The sequence below is a fragment of the Dendrobium catenatum genome, unplaced genomic scaffold (assembly GCF_001605985.2).
Source record: "Dendrobium catenatum unplaced genomic scaffold, ASM160598v2 fragScaff_scaffold_390, whole genome shotgun sequence".
Taxonomy (NCBI): Eukaryota; Viridiplantae; Streptophyta; class Magnoliopsida; order Asparagales; family Orchidaceae; genus Dendrobium; species Dendrobium catenatum.
In genome coordinates, this window is record NW_021318852.1 from 7,239,495 (window position 1) to 7,256,878 (window position 17,384).

Genomic DNA, 17,384 nt, shown 5'->3' on the forward strand with positions numbered 1-17,384 from the left:
AATGAAGGGAACATGAAATGCCATATCATTGTGGAGCACGACATCATCAAGAAACCAGCCTACTATCCTAAGGATACAGTAAGTTTAAAATTATGTTGAATTGCCACACCACCGTGGAATGCCACATTATCATGAAACCAACCTATTCTCATTAAGTTGGCAACCTCTTCTTAGATAAAGAGGGGGTTGTTCATCTCTATCCCTTTTTATAAGTGATTTAGGTTGTTATCTTAAGGATAATAATTATTCTAATTTGACTAGATACGTTGCTAATTCTTTATAATTTGAACTGTAGTTAGAATTTGTTACTCTCTCATAGTATTATAGATAAGAACTCATATAAGTTGAGTTTAATTTTATTAATTAATTGAAAACACATCCGTCATCCAAAATTCTCCTCTCAAACTTTGGCCACGACTTTCTCCATCTATGGTGCCAGCCTAGTAGTCATCCTACTCTATCCTCACTCTCTTTCTCTACCTAGGAGGACCATTGGAGTAGGTTGATTAAAGTATGTGTAGTGTGTAATTAAAGAAGCTTCTTTCCAATTAAAAGATTTCATTCTACTCTTCTTGTTGTAAAATAAACCTAAACATTAGAACTAGATTCCTCTTTATCTTTCCTAAGCATGGACAGAATTAAGGGGGCCCCTCACCCCCGACTCTCAACAAAAATAAATTTATAATTCTTTATTATTATTATTATTATTATTATTATAGAATTATAGAATTATAATTATTCTTTCTTAATTTTTTATTTATGCCCTTATAACTCTAATTTTTATGTTGAAATAAATTATTTTTTTATATCATATTTAAAATTTTATCATGATAAATTGAAATTTAAAGATTTATTTTAATATCAGTGCATGCAATATAAATTGAAAGAGCTTTTTCTGCTATGAATATTATAAAAAATTGACTATGAAATAGGATTAGAGATTAATGGATGAATAATATTTTAATTATTTATATTGAGAAAAAATATTTAATTATGTTGATAATAAAGTAATCATTCAACTTTTTAAAATAAGCGTAGTAAATTATAAGTTTTTTATTCTTATATATTTTATCTTTTTAAAATAACAAATTAAAAAAAATTTAAAGCTGCCAATATTAGTCTCAGGCATAAATGAAAAAGGTTGACAAAATATTTAATTTATGCCTCTATTAGAAAAAATTTCTTGATTAACCACTGTTCCTAAGGAATATTTTTTAATGAACTCTTTAAGGACGCTTGTGAGTGGAATCTCAATGGATTTTATGGCAAGCAATCTATAAATTATCTCTAAGGGTGACAATTGACTAGGGGTGTCAAAAAATGGCTTGACCCATAAACTTGGCTTGAACCTGGTCAAAAAATTTGGATTGTTGGGTTCGGGTTGATCCATTTAATTTGGGTCCGAAATTCCGAGCTATATGTTAAACGGGTTGGGTTTGGGTTTACCTGTGAATCTGATTTTGACATGAAAGTTACATGTTTAATCTTTCTCTTAAATTCTTTTGCTTTTTAGTTCGAACAAAATTAAAAGTAGTGATGGTGACTCGAGGGGTTTTTTTTAGAGAGAGAAGCTCCCTCTTTGGTTTCTAGAGAGAGAAAGTTTGAATCTTCGGTTTCGCGGGCTTCTTGCCTCCGGCCATGGCGGCTTTCGGCTGTCCGCCGTCGGACCCTCCAGATCTCCTTCCTCGAGCTGTCCTTCGGAATTCTTCTGATCGACTAAGATCTCCTTTTCCCGTGAGTTCTCTCGTTCCCCGTTCAGATGATCAATCGTCTTCAAGATCAGGGTTTAAACCTTTGATTATAAGAGAAATCTCTGGCTCTATTGCTCACCATGTTAAACCGATTCCTTCTTCTGAAGGAAAGGGTAAAGGTCTGGCTGATCCATTGGCTTCTGCATTCGGTAGCATGGATCGTAATCTCCCTGAGGCTAGCCCTGTTTCTCTTGGGTTAACCTTTGGATCTTTGGAACATGATTCCTTTAATTCTTCGAACTTGATTACTAAAGATTGCAAGATATCTGGCACTACTGACGAAAATATTATCCGAGATCTTTCGGCCAAACCTTTGAATCCTGACAGTTTATCTGTTGATCTTGATAATACTGTTTTATTGGGAGATAAAGATGCTGTTGATAATGGCAACCCGAAAGATTTTTTTTTAAATGCCTGGAAAAAACCTCATCATATTAAGATCAATTTTGATGCAAATTCCACCGTAATGTCTTCTGATGGGGTAGCAGTTAAACTGAACACTGATCAAGAAATCATTAACTCTCAAATCCTCTCCAATTCGGTTGTGCTAAAAGTTTTGGGAAAGAACATCCCCTTTTCGATTTGCAGTATTCAGCTACGTAAACAGTGGAACAGATTCGATAGTATTCATCTAACTTCACTGGAATTGAATTGGATTCTTTGCTCATTTAAGTCATCTGCAGTCATGGAGGAAGTCCTCGGTGGGGGGCCTTGGTACATTGCTGGTCATATTGTTGGGTTGGACAAATGGTCACCTTCCTTTTCTCCTTTATCATTAAAAGGTTTAACTGCACCGGTTTGGATTTGTTTCCCTCAGCTGCCCTTGTATTATTGGGACGAGGTAAACCTTGCTATGATCGCTTCAAGAATTGGAACTCCCATGTATTTTGACGGCAATTCTTTCAGCTGGAGCAAGAAGGAATTTTGGCATATTTGTGTCCGTATAAATCTGGAATCCAAGCTTCCCTCGGGTGTTTGGGTTGATGGCTTGGGAGGAAGATTCTTCTAGAAAGTTGAGTATGATAAATTATCTTCATTCTGCTTCAATTGTGCTAAAATTGGCACCTAAAACCGGCTTGCCTGATCTTCGGTTGACCAAGCCTAATGATCCTAGTACAAAATTGAGCGACAATGTCACACATGATGTCTTACAACCTGAACATCAAGATAATTACGGACCTTGGTTACATGCAAAATTCAAAAAGATGCCAAAGCAATCTAGAAGTCACTTGGATCCCTGGAAGAAACAACCAAAGAACCTGAAGCTCACGCCACTGTCAGTAATAAATTTACTGATAATCCAGTTAAGGAATCGAATGATGTTATTTTGATTGAGGACAAAGCTTTAAATAGCAATCAGCATCTGAAGTCTTTTCCACAAGCAGAATTAAAACTGTCAAACAGCTTTGAGATTCTTAATGAAGCGACTAATCAGTCTGTTGATGGCAATTCTGTTGAGATCATCACGGAACCTGAAATGTTTTACCCTCCCCAGCGGTTTGTACTGATAAATTTGAGGGAGTAAATATTGAGAATTGTCCAATTGAGATAGAAGGTTCTTATGTTACTTCTAAACCTCCTGTTGCTGACACAGTTACTTCGGATCCTCCTGATCATTCATTGCTCAATGAAAAACCAATTGGAATCATTATTGATGCCTTTTATAATGATTCTTCTGCTCGTTCTGGTGGCAATTCGTGTGACAAACAAGCTTGTTCTGGTGACAATCAACTTGTTTTTTCTGATTTACCTTCGGATAATACTAGTGGGCATGCTGAGATACCCAAGGTTGATACTTCTGAATTCAATATTGCCAACACTAAACCAAAGCCTCAATTAAAATTTTTGGGACCAATTGAATCGGTGTCCAGAAAAAGGAAAGTTGAAGGAAAATGCAAGAAAAAAGGCGGGGACTGCTCCCCTTCAGTTAATTAATGTCTTCTCTCATCTTCTGGAATTGTAGAGGGGTCAAGAAGAAGGAGATCTCCCTCTATCTTAAGGAAGTTCTGAAAGATAATTCCGTTTTTTTCGTTGGCCTTGCTGAAACCAAGTTGGCTTCGATCAATAAGATGGATGTCAATAGAATTATTGGCAAAGACTGGGATTTTTTTCATCAGCCTGCGGCTGGTACTGCTGGTGGAATTTTGGTGATGTGGAAAAGCAATTTGGCAACCTTCACTGTGACTGATCATTCCCCTCAATTTGTTTTTGGTACTTTGATTACTCTTAGTAAGGGTCTTTGGAATGTGGCTATGGTCTATGGCCATAAAAAACTTCAGATTAGGAGAGTTCTTTGGAGTCGCCTGGAAAATCTAGTGAAGATTGACATCCCTACAATTGTGGGAGGAGACTTTAATTGTCTTCTTTCCAAGGATGACAAAAGAGGTGGCAAGCGTTTTTGCATGACCAAAGGGTCTAAGGAGATGAAACTATTCATGGCTAATCAAGACCTTCATGATTTAGGCGTGATCGGTCCTAAATATACTTGGTGCAATAACAAGCATGGAACTGCTAGAATCTGGGAACGTTTCGATCGCTTCTTGCTGAATTCTTCGGCTCTCCAGCTTGTCCCGTCAGCCTCGGTTAGACATCTTGCCCGGATAGCCTCTGACCACTGTCCCATTGCTTTCAAACTTGATGATGCTCAGATTCCACGACCCAAAACTTTTAGATTTGAGGACACCTGGAAATCCTATCCAGCCACTTGGAGAATTGTTGCCAATGCTTGGAACAAGCACGATTATGGCGACGAGTCTGAAGTTCTTAACAGGAAGATTAAAAGAACTTTGAAATCACTTTTTTTCTAGAATAAGAACAAGTGTAAGAATCTGATCTTACTGAAAGATGAGCTGAAAAACGATATTCTTAATCTACAACTGAATGAAGAAGCTGAAGGTAGTCTCAGTCAGAACGACCTTACTCTGCTGTGTAGTAAAGTAAGGGAACTCAATGTTACCTTACTAAGACTTTCTATGTGGTGGAACCAACGCGCTAAGGCGAATTGGAATGAGGAAGGAGATACTAATTCAAGATTTTATCATGCCTATGCCACGGCCAGGAAGAATGGTAAAATGATTAGACAAATCAAGGACGAGAATAATATCGTTGTTGAAGAAACTCATAGAATTGAGTCAGTTTTCTTAAAATACTTTGAAGACAAATGGAAAGCCCGGGAATGCAATAATTTGAATTGGCCATCTGCTGATCATAATCAGTTGCTTGATGCAGCTAACAGAGCCCTTTTAGACACCGAATTCACCGAATCAGAATTTTCTGTTGCTGTCTTCCAGCAAGGATCTAATAAATCTCCAGGACTAGATGGTTCTACATCCTCTTTTTTCAAATTCTATTAGGATATTGTCAAAACTGCTACTTGAAATGCTATCAAGAAGTTTCTCACTACTGGATGTATGAATGGCAATTGGAAAGATACCTTGATTGTTCTAATCCCTAAGATCAACACTCCGGTAACTCCTTCCAATTTTCGTCCAATTAGTCTTTGTCAAACCATTTATAAAATTGCTTCTACTATGTTAATAAATAGATTAAAGAGTTGTATTCCCAAGCTCGTCTCTGAGGAGCAAGTAGCATATGTCCCGGGTAGATCTTTGTCTGACCACTGCCTTCTTGCTTTAGAAATCTTTAACAAATTCAGGATTTCTAAAAATAAAAAGGGACTCATGGTTGTCAAGCTTGATATGGCCCAAGCCTTTAATAGTATGTGCTGGGAGACGTTGGAACAAGTTCTTATTTGGTTCGGATTCCCATAGAATTTCTCATTCCTAATTATGGAATGTGTCACTAATGTGTGCTTTTTTATTCTCTTGAACGGCAAAGGTTCTAGATGGATTGAAGCCAAGAGTGGCTTTAGGCAAGGCTGTCCTATATCTCCATATCTTTTTATTTTGTGTTCACAATTGCTTTCCAACGCCATTAAGCAAAGAGGCCATCAATTAGGCATCCAAACTTCTTGCAGGGCTCCAAGAATTACTCATTTACTCTATGCTGACAATGTGTTGCTGTTTGGATCTGCTTCCTCCTCCCAACTTCAAGTTATGATGAAGTTAATTAGGGACTACTGCGGATGGACTGGGCAAGGTGTTAATCAGGCCAAGTCTCAAATTCTCTTTGGGAAAGTTGTTAGACCTGCTACTAAACGGAAAATTGGGAAAAAAATCCGGCTTCAAAATTGTTAACGAGGTTCATTATTTTGGTACTAAGTTGGCCCTGAGGAGATTGATCTAGAACGACTTCCAATTCGTGATTGATCACCCCTGGGAGAAACATAATGCTTGGGGTGCTAGATTTCTTTCTTTAGCTGGAAGATTGATTCTTGCCAAAACTTCCTTACTCTTTCTGCCTACTTTCATTTCAACACATTCTTTGATTCCAAAAAGGATTCTCTACGAATTGGACCGTATTTGCAGAGACTTTATCTGGCATCAGAATTTTGGTCACAAGGGTCTTCATTATATTGCCGGGGAAGAATTATGTACACCGAGAGAGAGGGGTGGAATGGGTATGTACTCAACTGTCAAAAGAGTTGGTCCCCTAAGAGCTCGGTTAGCTTGGAGGCTTTACCAGAACCCATCCTCTTTATCATACAAATGTCAGGCTGCCAGACACGGTTCTACTATTTGGAAAGGCAAGATCAAGCACGATCATTCTTCAGCTCAGACCATCATTTCTGATGGTGTCTCATACCTTAAACCCATTGTTAGGTGGAAAGTAGTTAATGGTGCTAATATAAGTGTCATGAATGACATTTGGTTACTTGATAAATGCTTCAACAAGTGGCCTATGAGTGCTGATTGCAATGGTCTTGAAAATTTGACGTTGCAAAATTTCATCCTTGCGGAAGGCAGTTGGAACTTACAGGAGCTTAACCGGTATTTCAGCATTGATTTGGTTAATCTCATAGTACAACATTGTATTATTCAGGAAGGAGATGAAGACTACATGGAGCTTCTCTATCAACATTCTGGGAAATCTATTACTTCTTTAGCTTACACTGAAACTATCAAAAGTCAAAATTCTATTGATGATTTCGGGTTTGCCAACTGGCTTCGGAAACTGAAGCTTAAACCAAGAATTGAGCTCTTTTGGTGGAGATTAAGTAGGTTTTCCATCCCTACTAACGAATTTCTGAAATTTAGAAAGCTTGGTAATAGTGAGCTTTGTGCTAGTGGCTGTCCAGCTGTTGAAAATTGTGCTCATATTATAGTTCATTGTAAATTCCTCATTGAGATCATCTGTATGCTGAGAACTTGGGGTTTAAAGATACCCTTGTTCACTTCCCTTACGGAATGTCTTCAATAGCTTAGACATCTTTCCATTGCTGGATTGAACATTGTCAAGATCTATTGCACAGTAGTTTTTTATTCCTGGAACCGAAGGAATGATGTGAAGCACGGCAACCCCACACCTCCAATTTTGGTGATTGCTGCCAACACTCTTTTCACCGCTACCAATAAGTATCCAATGCTAGTTAACTGGAATGTTGATCTCCCTCGGGAGTCCGAAACTACATGGCATCCCAAACTACATGGCATCCCCCACCACTTGGTTGGATCAAAATTAACGTTGATGCATTATTACTGGACTCAAATCTAGCCAGCATTGGGGTGTGGCCCGAGACTCAAAGGGCAATTTACTCTTAGCTTTTGGAAAGCAAAAAATCCATTGGGACATCAACCAACTTGAGTTGGAAGCTGTTTTTTCTTTGAAAGACTTTATCCAAGATTGGATGTTTGATTGAAAAGAGTTAATAATTGAAGGAGATAACTACAATGCCATTAAGTTTCTTCATGACTCTGTTGCGGATCTCAGGGCCAAGAACCAGATTTCTGCAAAGATTTCTTTCCTTCATGACTTCAATAAGGTTATCTTCCTTCATACCTATAGGAATTACAATGAAGTTGCTGATTTGTGTGCATCTCTTGCTTTGCAGAATAATTTCTATTTTGATTCCGTTTATTCCTCTGATATTCCTTCATTATCATGTCTTCTGAAGAAGGAATATGAGGCTTGCATTACTTGATTAGCTTGTAATAGTTCTTTTCTTTTTTCTTTTTCTTAATGCATGGTTGCACTTCTTCAAAAAAAAAAGATCAATTTACCTTAACTCTATAATGGACGAGTTTTTAAAAAAAAATCTTTTAATCAAAGCATATTAACGGGTTGGGTTCCGGTCATTCTTTTTGTTAGTAGCATTGATACATGGAAATTATTTTTTATATCAGACATATTTGTAGATAATGCTAACTTATAAGCAACTTGTCTCACTCTTTCAATTATTTCAAAAGGATCAATATATCTAAGATTGAGTTTTTCATCTTGACCAATTCTAGCCACACCTTTTATTGGTCTCACCTTTATGAATACAAATTCCTCCACTACAAATTCTACAATTTTATGCTTGAGATAATAGTATTAGCGGTCTTAAGCTGCTTTTAATCTGTCCCTAATCAGTCTGACCTTCTGTCACACCGCATTTTAGCCTACCCTCTAATGGTCAATCTGGAGTATAATAAAAGGAAAATCTAAACCGGTTCCTTCTTACTAACACCCATTCCGAGCCACTACTTTCAGAATAGAGTGAGTAAAAAAAATTTATTTAGACTCTCTTATCTTGCCAACCTATCAAATTCCATTATTAATAATGGGAAGCATATAATGTCCCTTAATGAATATCAAATATAATTGAAGTAAACACAGAGCTCTACTAAAACTTTTAAAATTTACTCACATACCCAGAAGTCTGTACTTCTAGTATTGAGATCTCATTTTAAATCTCTTTGTACATTCAAAACGTATTTACACCAAAAGAACAGACACATCTTATTTTACTGTCCTAAGGGCTCATTCCATTTTCTTGCAGTATAACTACTGTTAATGAGCTAGGCTCAATAAAATACATAAGCAATTTATAAGAAATAATAATAAACAATTGAAAAAAATGCTTAACAATACTAACATAGTTAAAACATATATTAAAATGTCATATTGAGTCTTTAAGCAGCACGTTGAAATAACTAAGGAAGATCTAGGCAACTTCCTTCACCTTATGACTCAAGGAATTAGAGCACACACCATGACCTCTAGAGCTGATTTTGATTGGTCGGAAATAAACCAGACTCTTAGAGGTGTTGCATAAGTAAGCCATCTTCTCGTATGTATACTCTTAACCAAAATGCCAGGATCATCCAGCATATCTTGAGAACTTCTATCATTCCCAAAGCTAGTGATCGTATCAATTTGACTCATCTTTTGTCTATTGTCAAGCTAGTGATCGTATCAATTTGACTCATCTTTTGTCTATTGTCACATACTTGATAATGACTGAAACTCATATTGATGAAGCCCAACTTATCATGGACTACATCTACATACTTTTTGATATTGGACTTTCTCACAATAGGAGAAAGAAAAATGTGTCCTTAAGACACTTAGTTACCTACATCTTAGACAAAAAGTATAACCTAATACATCCTAATCCTCCCACTCAACTACCCATTTACTTTACCGATGCCTCTTTTCGTGCACTTTTTGGTCGGGATCAAAGTTCTGAGAGAGAAGATTCAGAGGGAGAAGGAGCCCCAGCTCCAACACCTGGACCCGATCAAAATTTCTATCAAGAAATGGTCCAACGTTTTGACAGACTGGAAATTCATTTCGATCAACATTTTGATCAAATTGAGAATCACCTGAACTAGCAGGATGCTAGGTACAACGAGGACATGGTTTGGATCGAGGGCAATTCGTCTCGGTCAACACTAATGTAGCTACAATCAATAGCTACTTTATGATGTTCAACCCTCAACCACCTCCAGACCAAGGCCCCTTAGCATTCTAGTTGTTACTTCTGTGTTCTACTTGCTATTGAGAGTTTCTATTTGTTATTGAGATATTTTCTTATGATTTCATGTGTTGGTTTCTTCATGCTGTTGTTGTTCCATTTCTAGAAGATGATGTTTTAAATGGAAAGATTTGTTTGTATGTGTTTCTTGTATTAAATAAACTGATGGAATGATATTTTGATTTTTGACATGCATTGAAATTTTTCTTCTTGAAATGTTTATGTTTTTAGAGACAAATCATTTGTAGTTGATCTCTAGAATGAAATTTTGAATTACTTTGCTCTACAAATTAATTAATTTGCAAAATTTAAGCTCTCAAATTTTAAATTAAAATTATGGCTAGATATAGATTAGAATATCAATTTCATGTTCTTATAGAGAAGTATTACTTAACTGTTCTTATAGAGAAGTGTTACTTAGTTATAATTGTTGCAAAATAGAGGTCTTATTTTTATTTTATTTTTTAAATGTGTTTATTTTTATTAATTATTAAAATTTATGTTAAGATTTATTGATTCTGGAAAGACCAAAAATACAAAAAGTTGCACAAAGCCTGCTAAACTTGAAAAGATGCACAAAATGTGCCACTAGTTTAAAAAAATGCGCAATGTTCGCTAAAGTGAAAAAGGCACAAAAATAAGCCAAAACTGAAAAGATGCATAAGGTGTGCCACAAACAATTGAAAAGATGCGTAATATTGTCAATTAAAAAATTCATATCGTTCTTTCCTTTATCATTCTATCTCTCATACAAATTCATATAATCGACAATAATCTTGACCATTGAATTAGAAACTAATTAATTTTTATTTTATTATTTCTATAATAATTATTTTTATTTGATTTTCTTAGAATGAACAGTAAACTTGTTTGATTTTTCTTATCTTCAATTTTCTTTGATTTAAAATTTGAGTTTTTCTTTTTAGCATTAGGAAGTTAATGTTGTATTTGCAATTACTTTAAAATCTTATTTTTTATCAACTATTTTGGTTTATCTATAAAAACTTTTCATTTCAAGATGTTCTTCCCTTTTTGTTGTTTTCAAAAGGGGGAATCATTAGTTATTGTTTGATCTATTAGTTATTATTTGATGTGTTGTTTGTTTGTTGTGTTTAATGTTTGTTATGATTATTTGTGTGTGATTTTTGTGATATGTTATTGTGTGTGTTTGTTATGTTTATGTTTTTTTTTTTTTTTTTTTTTTTGTTGTTGTGTTGTTTTTGCGTTATGTTTATGTTTTTTTTTTTTTGTTTTTTATTGTTGTTGTGTTGTTTTTGCTTAAGTTTTTGGGTTTTTTTTTATTTTTTGTTGCTTTTTTTATTTTCATTTGAACCCTTTGTTTTAAATTGGTCATTCATTTAGGGGAGCTTAAGAGAAAAATTGTCTTAAGTGTTAACTCAAATAATAATTATTTTGCCATGATAAAAAAGTGAGAGATTGTTGCAACTTAGTTTCAAAATTATGTTTTTATATCATGTGAGTTTTTTATGATACCAAAATATTATTGTGTTAATTATTGTTTCTTCTAACACATATTTGAAAAATGTTGTTTGTGCTATTTGTATGTACTAACGTTTCAGGGAAATCATACTCCAGACTATTGAAAACTTCAAGATAGATTAGATTAGGATTTCTTGTAATTGAAGTCTATATTTTTTCTTTTTTTTTTAAGTCTGAGAAAGTGTGATTGTAATTGGGTAACAGTGCACACACAAATTGGGGGAGTGAGTAAAATCTTTTTAAAACTAATCGTACTATATGATTATTGAATCGTACTGGACGATTTGACCTGAAAGTTTATCCATAACTAAGTTAGTCAAATCATGTCTTGAAAAATTTATTTTAAACTGTTCATACTGTACGAAGTTTTCTTCGTACAGACGACGTCCAGAGTATATAATGGATACGTACTAGTTCATCACGAACGAACTCACCAATTTTTGTACTGAACGTACTGTAAGAAGTGAAGTTCGTACATATGACGTCCAGAGTACGAAATGGGTGTGCATCAGTTCGTCCCATTTGAACATCTACATTTTTTTGAAATATTCATACTGTACAAACTTGGGTTTGTACAGACGACCCCCCGAGTATGAAATGGGTTCGTCCATATTCGTGCCATACGAATCATGATTTGAGTTAACAAGTTCGTACTGTACGATGTAGGGTTTGTATAGACATTGACCAGAGTACGAAATGGATTCGTACAGAATCGTACCAAACGAATCTGTTCAATTTTGAATTGTTCGTACAGTATGTTGTTAGTTTATACATACGACTAACGGAGTATGAAATTAGTTCGTACAGGATTGTACAATGATTTTTTGAATTGTTCGTACGTGCAAAGTGCAATCGTACTGAACGAACTAAGTACGTTCAATTTTATTTTTTTAGTTTTTTGGACTGTTTTTCTTGTCCTTCATATATAAGAGTCCTATAACTAACTATCCAAAACTTCTTCTGCAAATTTTCTCTTGAGAGTGAAAGTGAGAGTGTTTGGGAGTGAGGATTGAGATATCTTACAAGTAGAAATTGTGAAGGGTTCACAAGGTTGCCCAAAGGTGATGATCTATTTATATGTTCTTTAAATCTGTGCCCTACTTCTTTGAAGACTCTTGAAGAGAAAATATTTTGAGAAGATATGGTACTCTGCCATTAGCGTGAGGGTGAAAAAGGACGTTGGTATTCTACCATCACTATGAGGGTGAGAAAAGACGTTGGTACTCTGCCATCACCATGAGGGTGAAAAAGGACGTCGGTACTCTGCCGTCACCAGGAAGATGAGAAAGGATGCTGGTTCTCTGCCGTCACCAAGAGGATCAGAAAGGACGGCGGTGCTGCACCAGGGTTGGTGGAAGAGAGGTTGTTGTAAGGGCTTCTCCGCCTTACTGTGGGAGCAAAAGGAGAGTCACTTTGGTATATGTAATACCTGAAAGAGTCTTCAGGGAGGTGACGTAGGTCTAGTTAGACCGAATCACTATAAAATTTGGTGTTCTTGTCTTTACTTTTTACTATTTTTTATTTTCTACACGTTTAATTTTTGTGGTTGAAAAATATTTTGAGAAAATTTTTATTATTGTGTAAAATATCAAAATCGGTTTTCTAAATTACCAAGAGATTGTTAAATAACCAATTCACTCCCCCCCCCCCCCCAGCCCCCCCCCCCCCCTCATAGTTAGCCTTAGGACAGTTGTATTAGGTCTAACAACCTATTTAAACTTTCATGATGTAGAAATCATAATGACCATGAGTTGAAATTGAAATCTTAAAGTTTAGAAGAAAATTTAATCAGAGTTATTGGTAAGCTAGAAGAGATGTCTGGCCAAATAGAAGACCTTAGTTTCAAAAGAACAATGATACCCTAGTTGTCACATAAATTTGATATCTGTCAACAGTATTTTGAACAATCTTTTAGTTTAGATTCCATAAGCTGTTGCAGCAATGCATTATCACATTATTTTGCTACAAGAGGCTTCTTTCTTCTTGTATGATTTATGATCCTCGCAGAATCAACGAAAAGCCATCAGATCAAATGATTGCAAAGCACTATACTTTTCCAACTAAAAACATCTTTTTCCTTCTATGTTTAACTTGGTGATGTTTTGCTGTCACTACATTCTAGTAATAGAGCTTTTAGTGAGAATGATTATAGTAGTTCAGGCTGCAATTTTCAGTGAAAAGCATAGAATAACTTTGATTGAAAAACGTCTTGTGATTTTAAGAAGTTTAATAACTGTGTGGTTGTTTCCTTGCCCTTCAGGTTGAGCTGCTTCTTGGAAAGGCATACTCTGATTGGGGTCACGTCAGTGATGCTGTAGCAGTTTATGATCAACTCATTTCCAAGTACCCAAATGATTTTCGCGGTTACTTGGCAAAGGTTCATTACCATGTTCTCCTTTAATTTTGTTTTCAATAACTTTTTTTTATCATGGTACCCTAGGTTTTCTCTTATAATAGAGAGCAATGCAGCTTTGTTGATACATGTCATTCTGGTCGCCCAAATGACTTCCAGTGTTACTTGGCAATGGCCCTTACCATGTTTTCCTATTATTATTTTTTTCCAAAGTGGTGCCCAAGTTTTCATTTATAAGGGAGCAATGTAGCTTTGTTAATTCATGTAATTCTGGTCATCAAAAAGCTTTGCTATATGAAGTCATTATGTTTATTTAACTCCGCAGTAAAACCTTCCTAGAACAATTGAAATTGAGTTCAAAGCTATATTGTCAAACTCTAATGCGATGTGCTGTACCATTTAAATAGTTCAGCCGCATCATTTGTATGCAACTTTGCTCGCAAATACTTTTCAACTATATAACTTCCCAACGGTAAATCTCCACAAATTTTCTGGATTTAGAATACGAATGATATGGTATTAAACTTGGTATGCTATAAGATATCACATATTTATGAGTGGTTTGATCTCTAATGTGTGGTTTGGAGAACGAGATTATGATTTGTAGATTTTATATAGTAATTATAGACTTGGTGATGTGATGCATGGATGGAGTTACACAAGAGTTAAAAGAGAATTAAATTCTAGCTCAACCAATTATATAATCATGTATCAAAGTTAATTCGATTACAAGGAATTCATGATGTTCAACTTGCTAGGCATAGAAATTTCAACAATATAGCCAAACTATTTAAACAATTGCAAAGGAAAACATAAGGCTACGACTAGTAAATAAAAATCCCACAATTAATACGGAGTTGTTCACACCTTGAGACATTTATCTCTCTTTCCTACGGAGACTAGGTTGAGCGGCGGAAGATTGTCCAGACTAGCATCAAGGTTTCCACTAAGATGGAGGAGCCAAGGAACGTCGCAGTGGGGAAGGATCTCAGAGGCGGAGGGGGCACGGTAGATCGACCTTTGATAATCCACGTGTAGATGAAGAAGTGTTCGTCGATGGAATCCACTAGCGTAGGCAAGATCCGGTCCAAATATTCTTCGACGGTGTCGTCGAAGTCAAAGCCGACGTCGAAGAATTGTGATCGGAGGATGTTGACCCTTCCGTTGTTGTCGTACTCAAACCCGAAGTTCCACTCGGGTTCGTCCATGCATTCTTGCAAGTGGAGCCGGGTGGTCGCCGCAAGAAAGGTCTCGAAAGGAAGGGAGAGAGGGGGCGGCGGCTTGGAGAGGGAAAAGGAGGGCCGGTGGTAGAACAAGGGTGAGGGGGCGGGCTGGTTGAGAACAAAACTGAAGTTTAATTTCAGTTTTGTGAAATTGGGAGGGAAGGATTAGGGATTTTGAAATTCCAATTAATGTAATCAATGCATTAATTGAAAATTTCAATTGGGGAGAGGTTATGGGAGAGCCGGCGGTAGGAAGAGGGGGATTAGGGGAAATAAAACTGAAATTATTTCAGTTTTAAGATGAGTGGAGGGAAAATTTCAATCCTAATTTGAATTTCAAATAGGATTTGGGGGATTTAATTGAGCCATTAATGGGATTTCCCATAGGGGGCCGGCGGCATGGTTAGAGAGGGAGGGGATTGGGGGAGAGAGGAAGGGGGTTTCCAAGTGGGATTTGATGACTAGGAAAATCTGAAAATAAATCCACTCTCATGCAAATTTTATTTTGGATTGATTTCAAAAACTTTCCAAAAATAGAATTTCTCAATTTGGAAAGTATTGAAATTTGAAAATCAAATTTCAATGAGGAGTTGGGGAAGCCGGCCGTCGATCTCCGTGGTCGTCTCTGATAGACGCGCCGAAATCTCCTATCGATGACCTCATCATTCTCCCCGGGTGGGAGAGAACTCGACCCCGTCGAGTGTGTGCTACGAAAGCTCTCATATAACTCCAGCAGGTCTGGGTCCAGTCTCTGTAGCTCCTCTCGATCGATCCACGTGTCTTCTGTCTCCGGAGTTCCTTTCCAATGGACTAAGTACCGTTGGCGACCTCCATCTTTTGTGGAAATAATCTCATCATCCAGAATGGTTTCAATCTTTTTCGCTCTAGGTAAATGGGGTAAATTGGGGAGTGGAGGAAGGCTAGGGATCTCATCAGGTGGGATCACACAAGGCTCATCATAAAGTGGATTGTTGGGGTTAAAATTAGGACCCTCAAAGGCTACTATATCCTCTATATTAAAAGTGGGATTCATATTAAACCCTTTCCGAGAGTTCCAGCACATAAGCATTATTGTTAACCTTCGCAAGTATTTTAAAGGGTTCGGCGCTTCTCGGATGTAATTTCTTTACAGACCCAGGAGGAAAATGCTCCGGGCGGATCCGTACCATCACAAAATCTCCCACCTTGAATTCTTTAAATCTCCTTTTCTTATCAGCATGAATTTTAGAATCAGTATTGCTTTGTTCAATTTTCTTTTTAATTTCATTGTGTAACTCATGCAGATGAGATGCGAATGCGAATGCAGACTCAGATGTTCTAGTCCTAGGACTCATGGGAACTAGGTCAATGGGCTGATTTGATTGATATCCATACACGATTTCAGCAGGACTGAGGCCAGTGGTTCGGTTTATAGAGTTGTTGTAAGCAAATTCTGCTACATGAAGCTTTGAGTCACAATCCCTAAGGTTCTCTCCTACCAAAGTCCTCAAAAGATTCCCTAGACTTCTATTGACAACCTCAGTTTGGCCATCGGTTTGGGGGTGAAATGCAGTGGAAAATTGGAGCTTTGTCCCCATTTTGTGCCAAAGGGTTTTTCAGAAATAGCTTGTGACATCTCTATCGGATACGATTGTCTTTGGAAGGCCATGGAGCCTAACTATTTCGTCAAAGTAAAGCTTAGCGATTCGGGAAGCATCGAATGTTTTGGAGCATGGGAGGAAGTGCGCCATTTGGAAAAATCGATCCACGTCCACAAAGACAGAATCATGTTTCCTAGTGGTTTTGGGTAGACCCAGGACGAAGTCCATACTTACATCTTGCCACGGGCGACTAGGTCCGGGGAGTGGAGAGTAGAGTCCCGTGTTCTGCTTTCGTTGTTTGGCCAGTTGGCAGATATGACATCGCTTCAAGAGCCTACCGACATCGCGTTTGAGGCTGGGCCAGTAGAAACAGTTTTCTAGAGCAGTGCTAGTTTTTGCCTGCCCAAAGTGGCCAACTAAACCTCCACCATGTAATTCCCATACGAGATATTCGCGAAGGGAGGTTTGGGGAACACAGAGTCTCTGAGCCTTAAATAGTTACCCATTGTCTAATAGGAAGTCATCTATCGTACGTTCTCCTCCATCGGTCAAGAGGGAGTAGGTGTCCTGAAAATCTGGGCAGTCCTTATACTCGTCCTTAAGGCGTTCAAAACCGATGACTTCATCCTTCATTTCCTGGGTTATCATCAGCCTCCTACTAAGGGCATCTGCAGCTTTATTCTCAGTTCCAGCTTTGTGTCTAATTGTGTAAGTGTACTCTTGCAAGAACTCGACCCAACGACCATGGCGGGCATTGAGTTTCTTCTGCGAATTAATGTACCTCAAGGCTTCATGATCAGAGAATATCATAAATTCTTGTGGCAGCAAGTAATGTCTCTAGTATCTAAGAGACTGGATGACCGCATAAAATTCCTTGTCATAGGTTGAATACCTCTGATGGATGTCATTTAATTTCTCGCTAAAATACGCCACAGGGTGTCCTTCCTGAGATAAAACTCCTCCAATACCGATACCTGACGTATCACAAGTTACTTCAAAAACTTTGGAAAAATCTGGGAGACGCATAACAGGGGCTTCCACCATTTTCTTCTTAATGTCCTCGAAGGCCTTAGTGGAAGCTAATGTCCAATGAAATTCGCCTTTCTTTAGGCAGTCAGT

At 37.1% G+C, this 17,384-nt stretch overlaps 1 protein-coding gene across 13 annotated transcripts in view; it reads left to right on the forward strand.

Annotated features, from left to right (window-relative positions):
- The window catches only part of LOC110103712, a 146,202-nt gene that overhangs the window by 99,360 nt on the left and 29,458 nt on the right, over positions 1-17,384 (forward strand). For all 13 annotated transcript variants that reach the window (XR_003700450.1, XR_003700451.1, XR_003700452.1 and 10 more), the window contains one exon: positions 13,370-13,486. Coding sequence is in view for 6 of the 13 variants with exons in the window: in XM_028694061.1 (XP_028549894.1) it covers positions 13,370-13,486 (117 nt within the window). In the remaining 7 variants the exon portion in view is untranslated. The remainder of the gene's footprint in view (positions 1-13,369; positions 13,487-17,384) is intronic.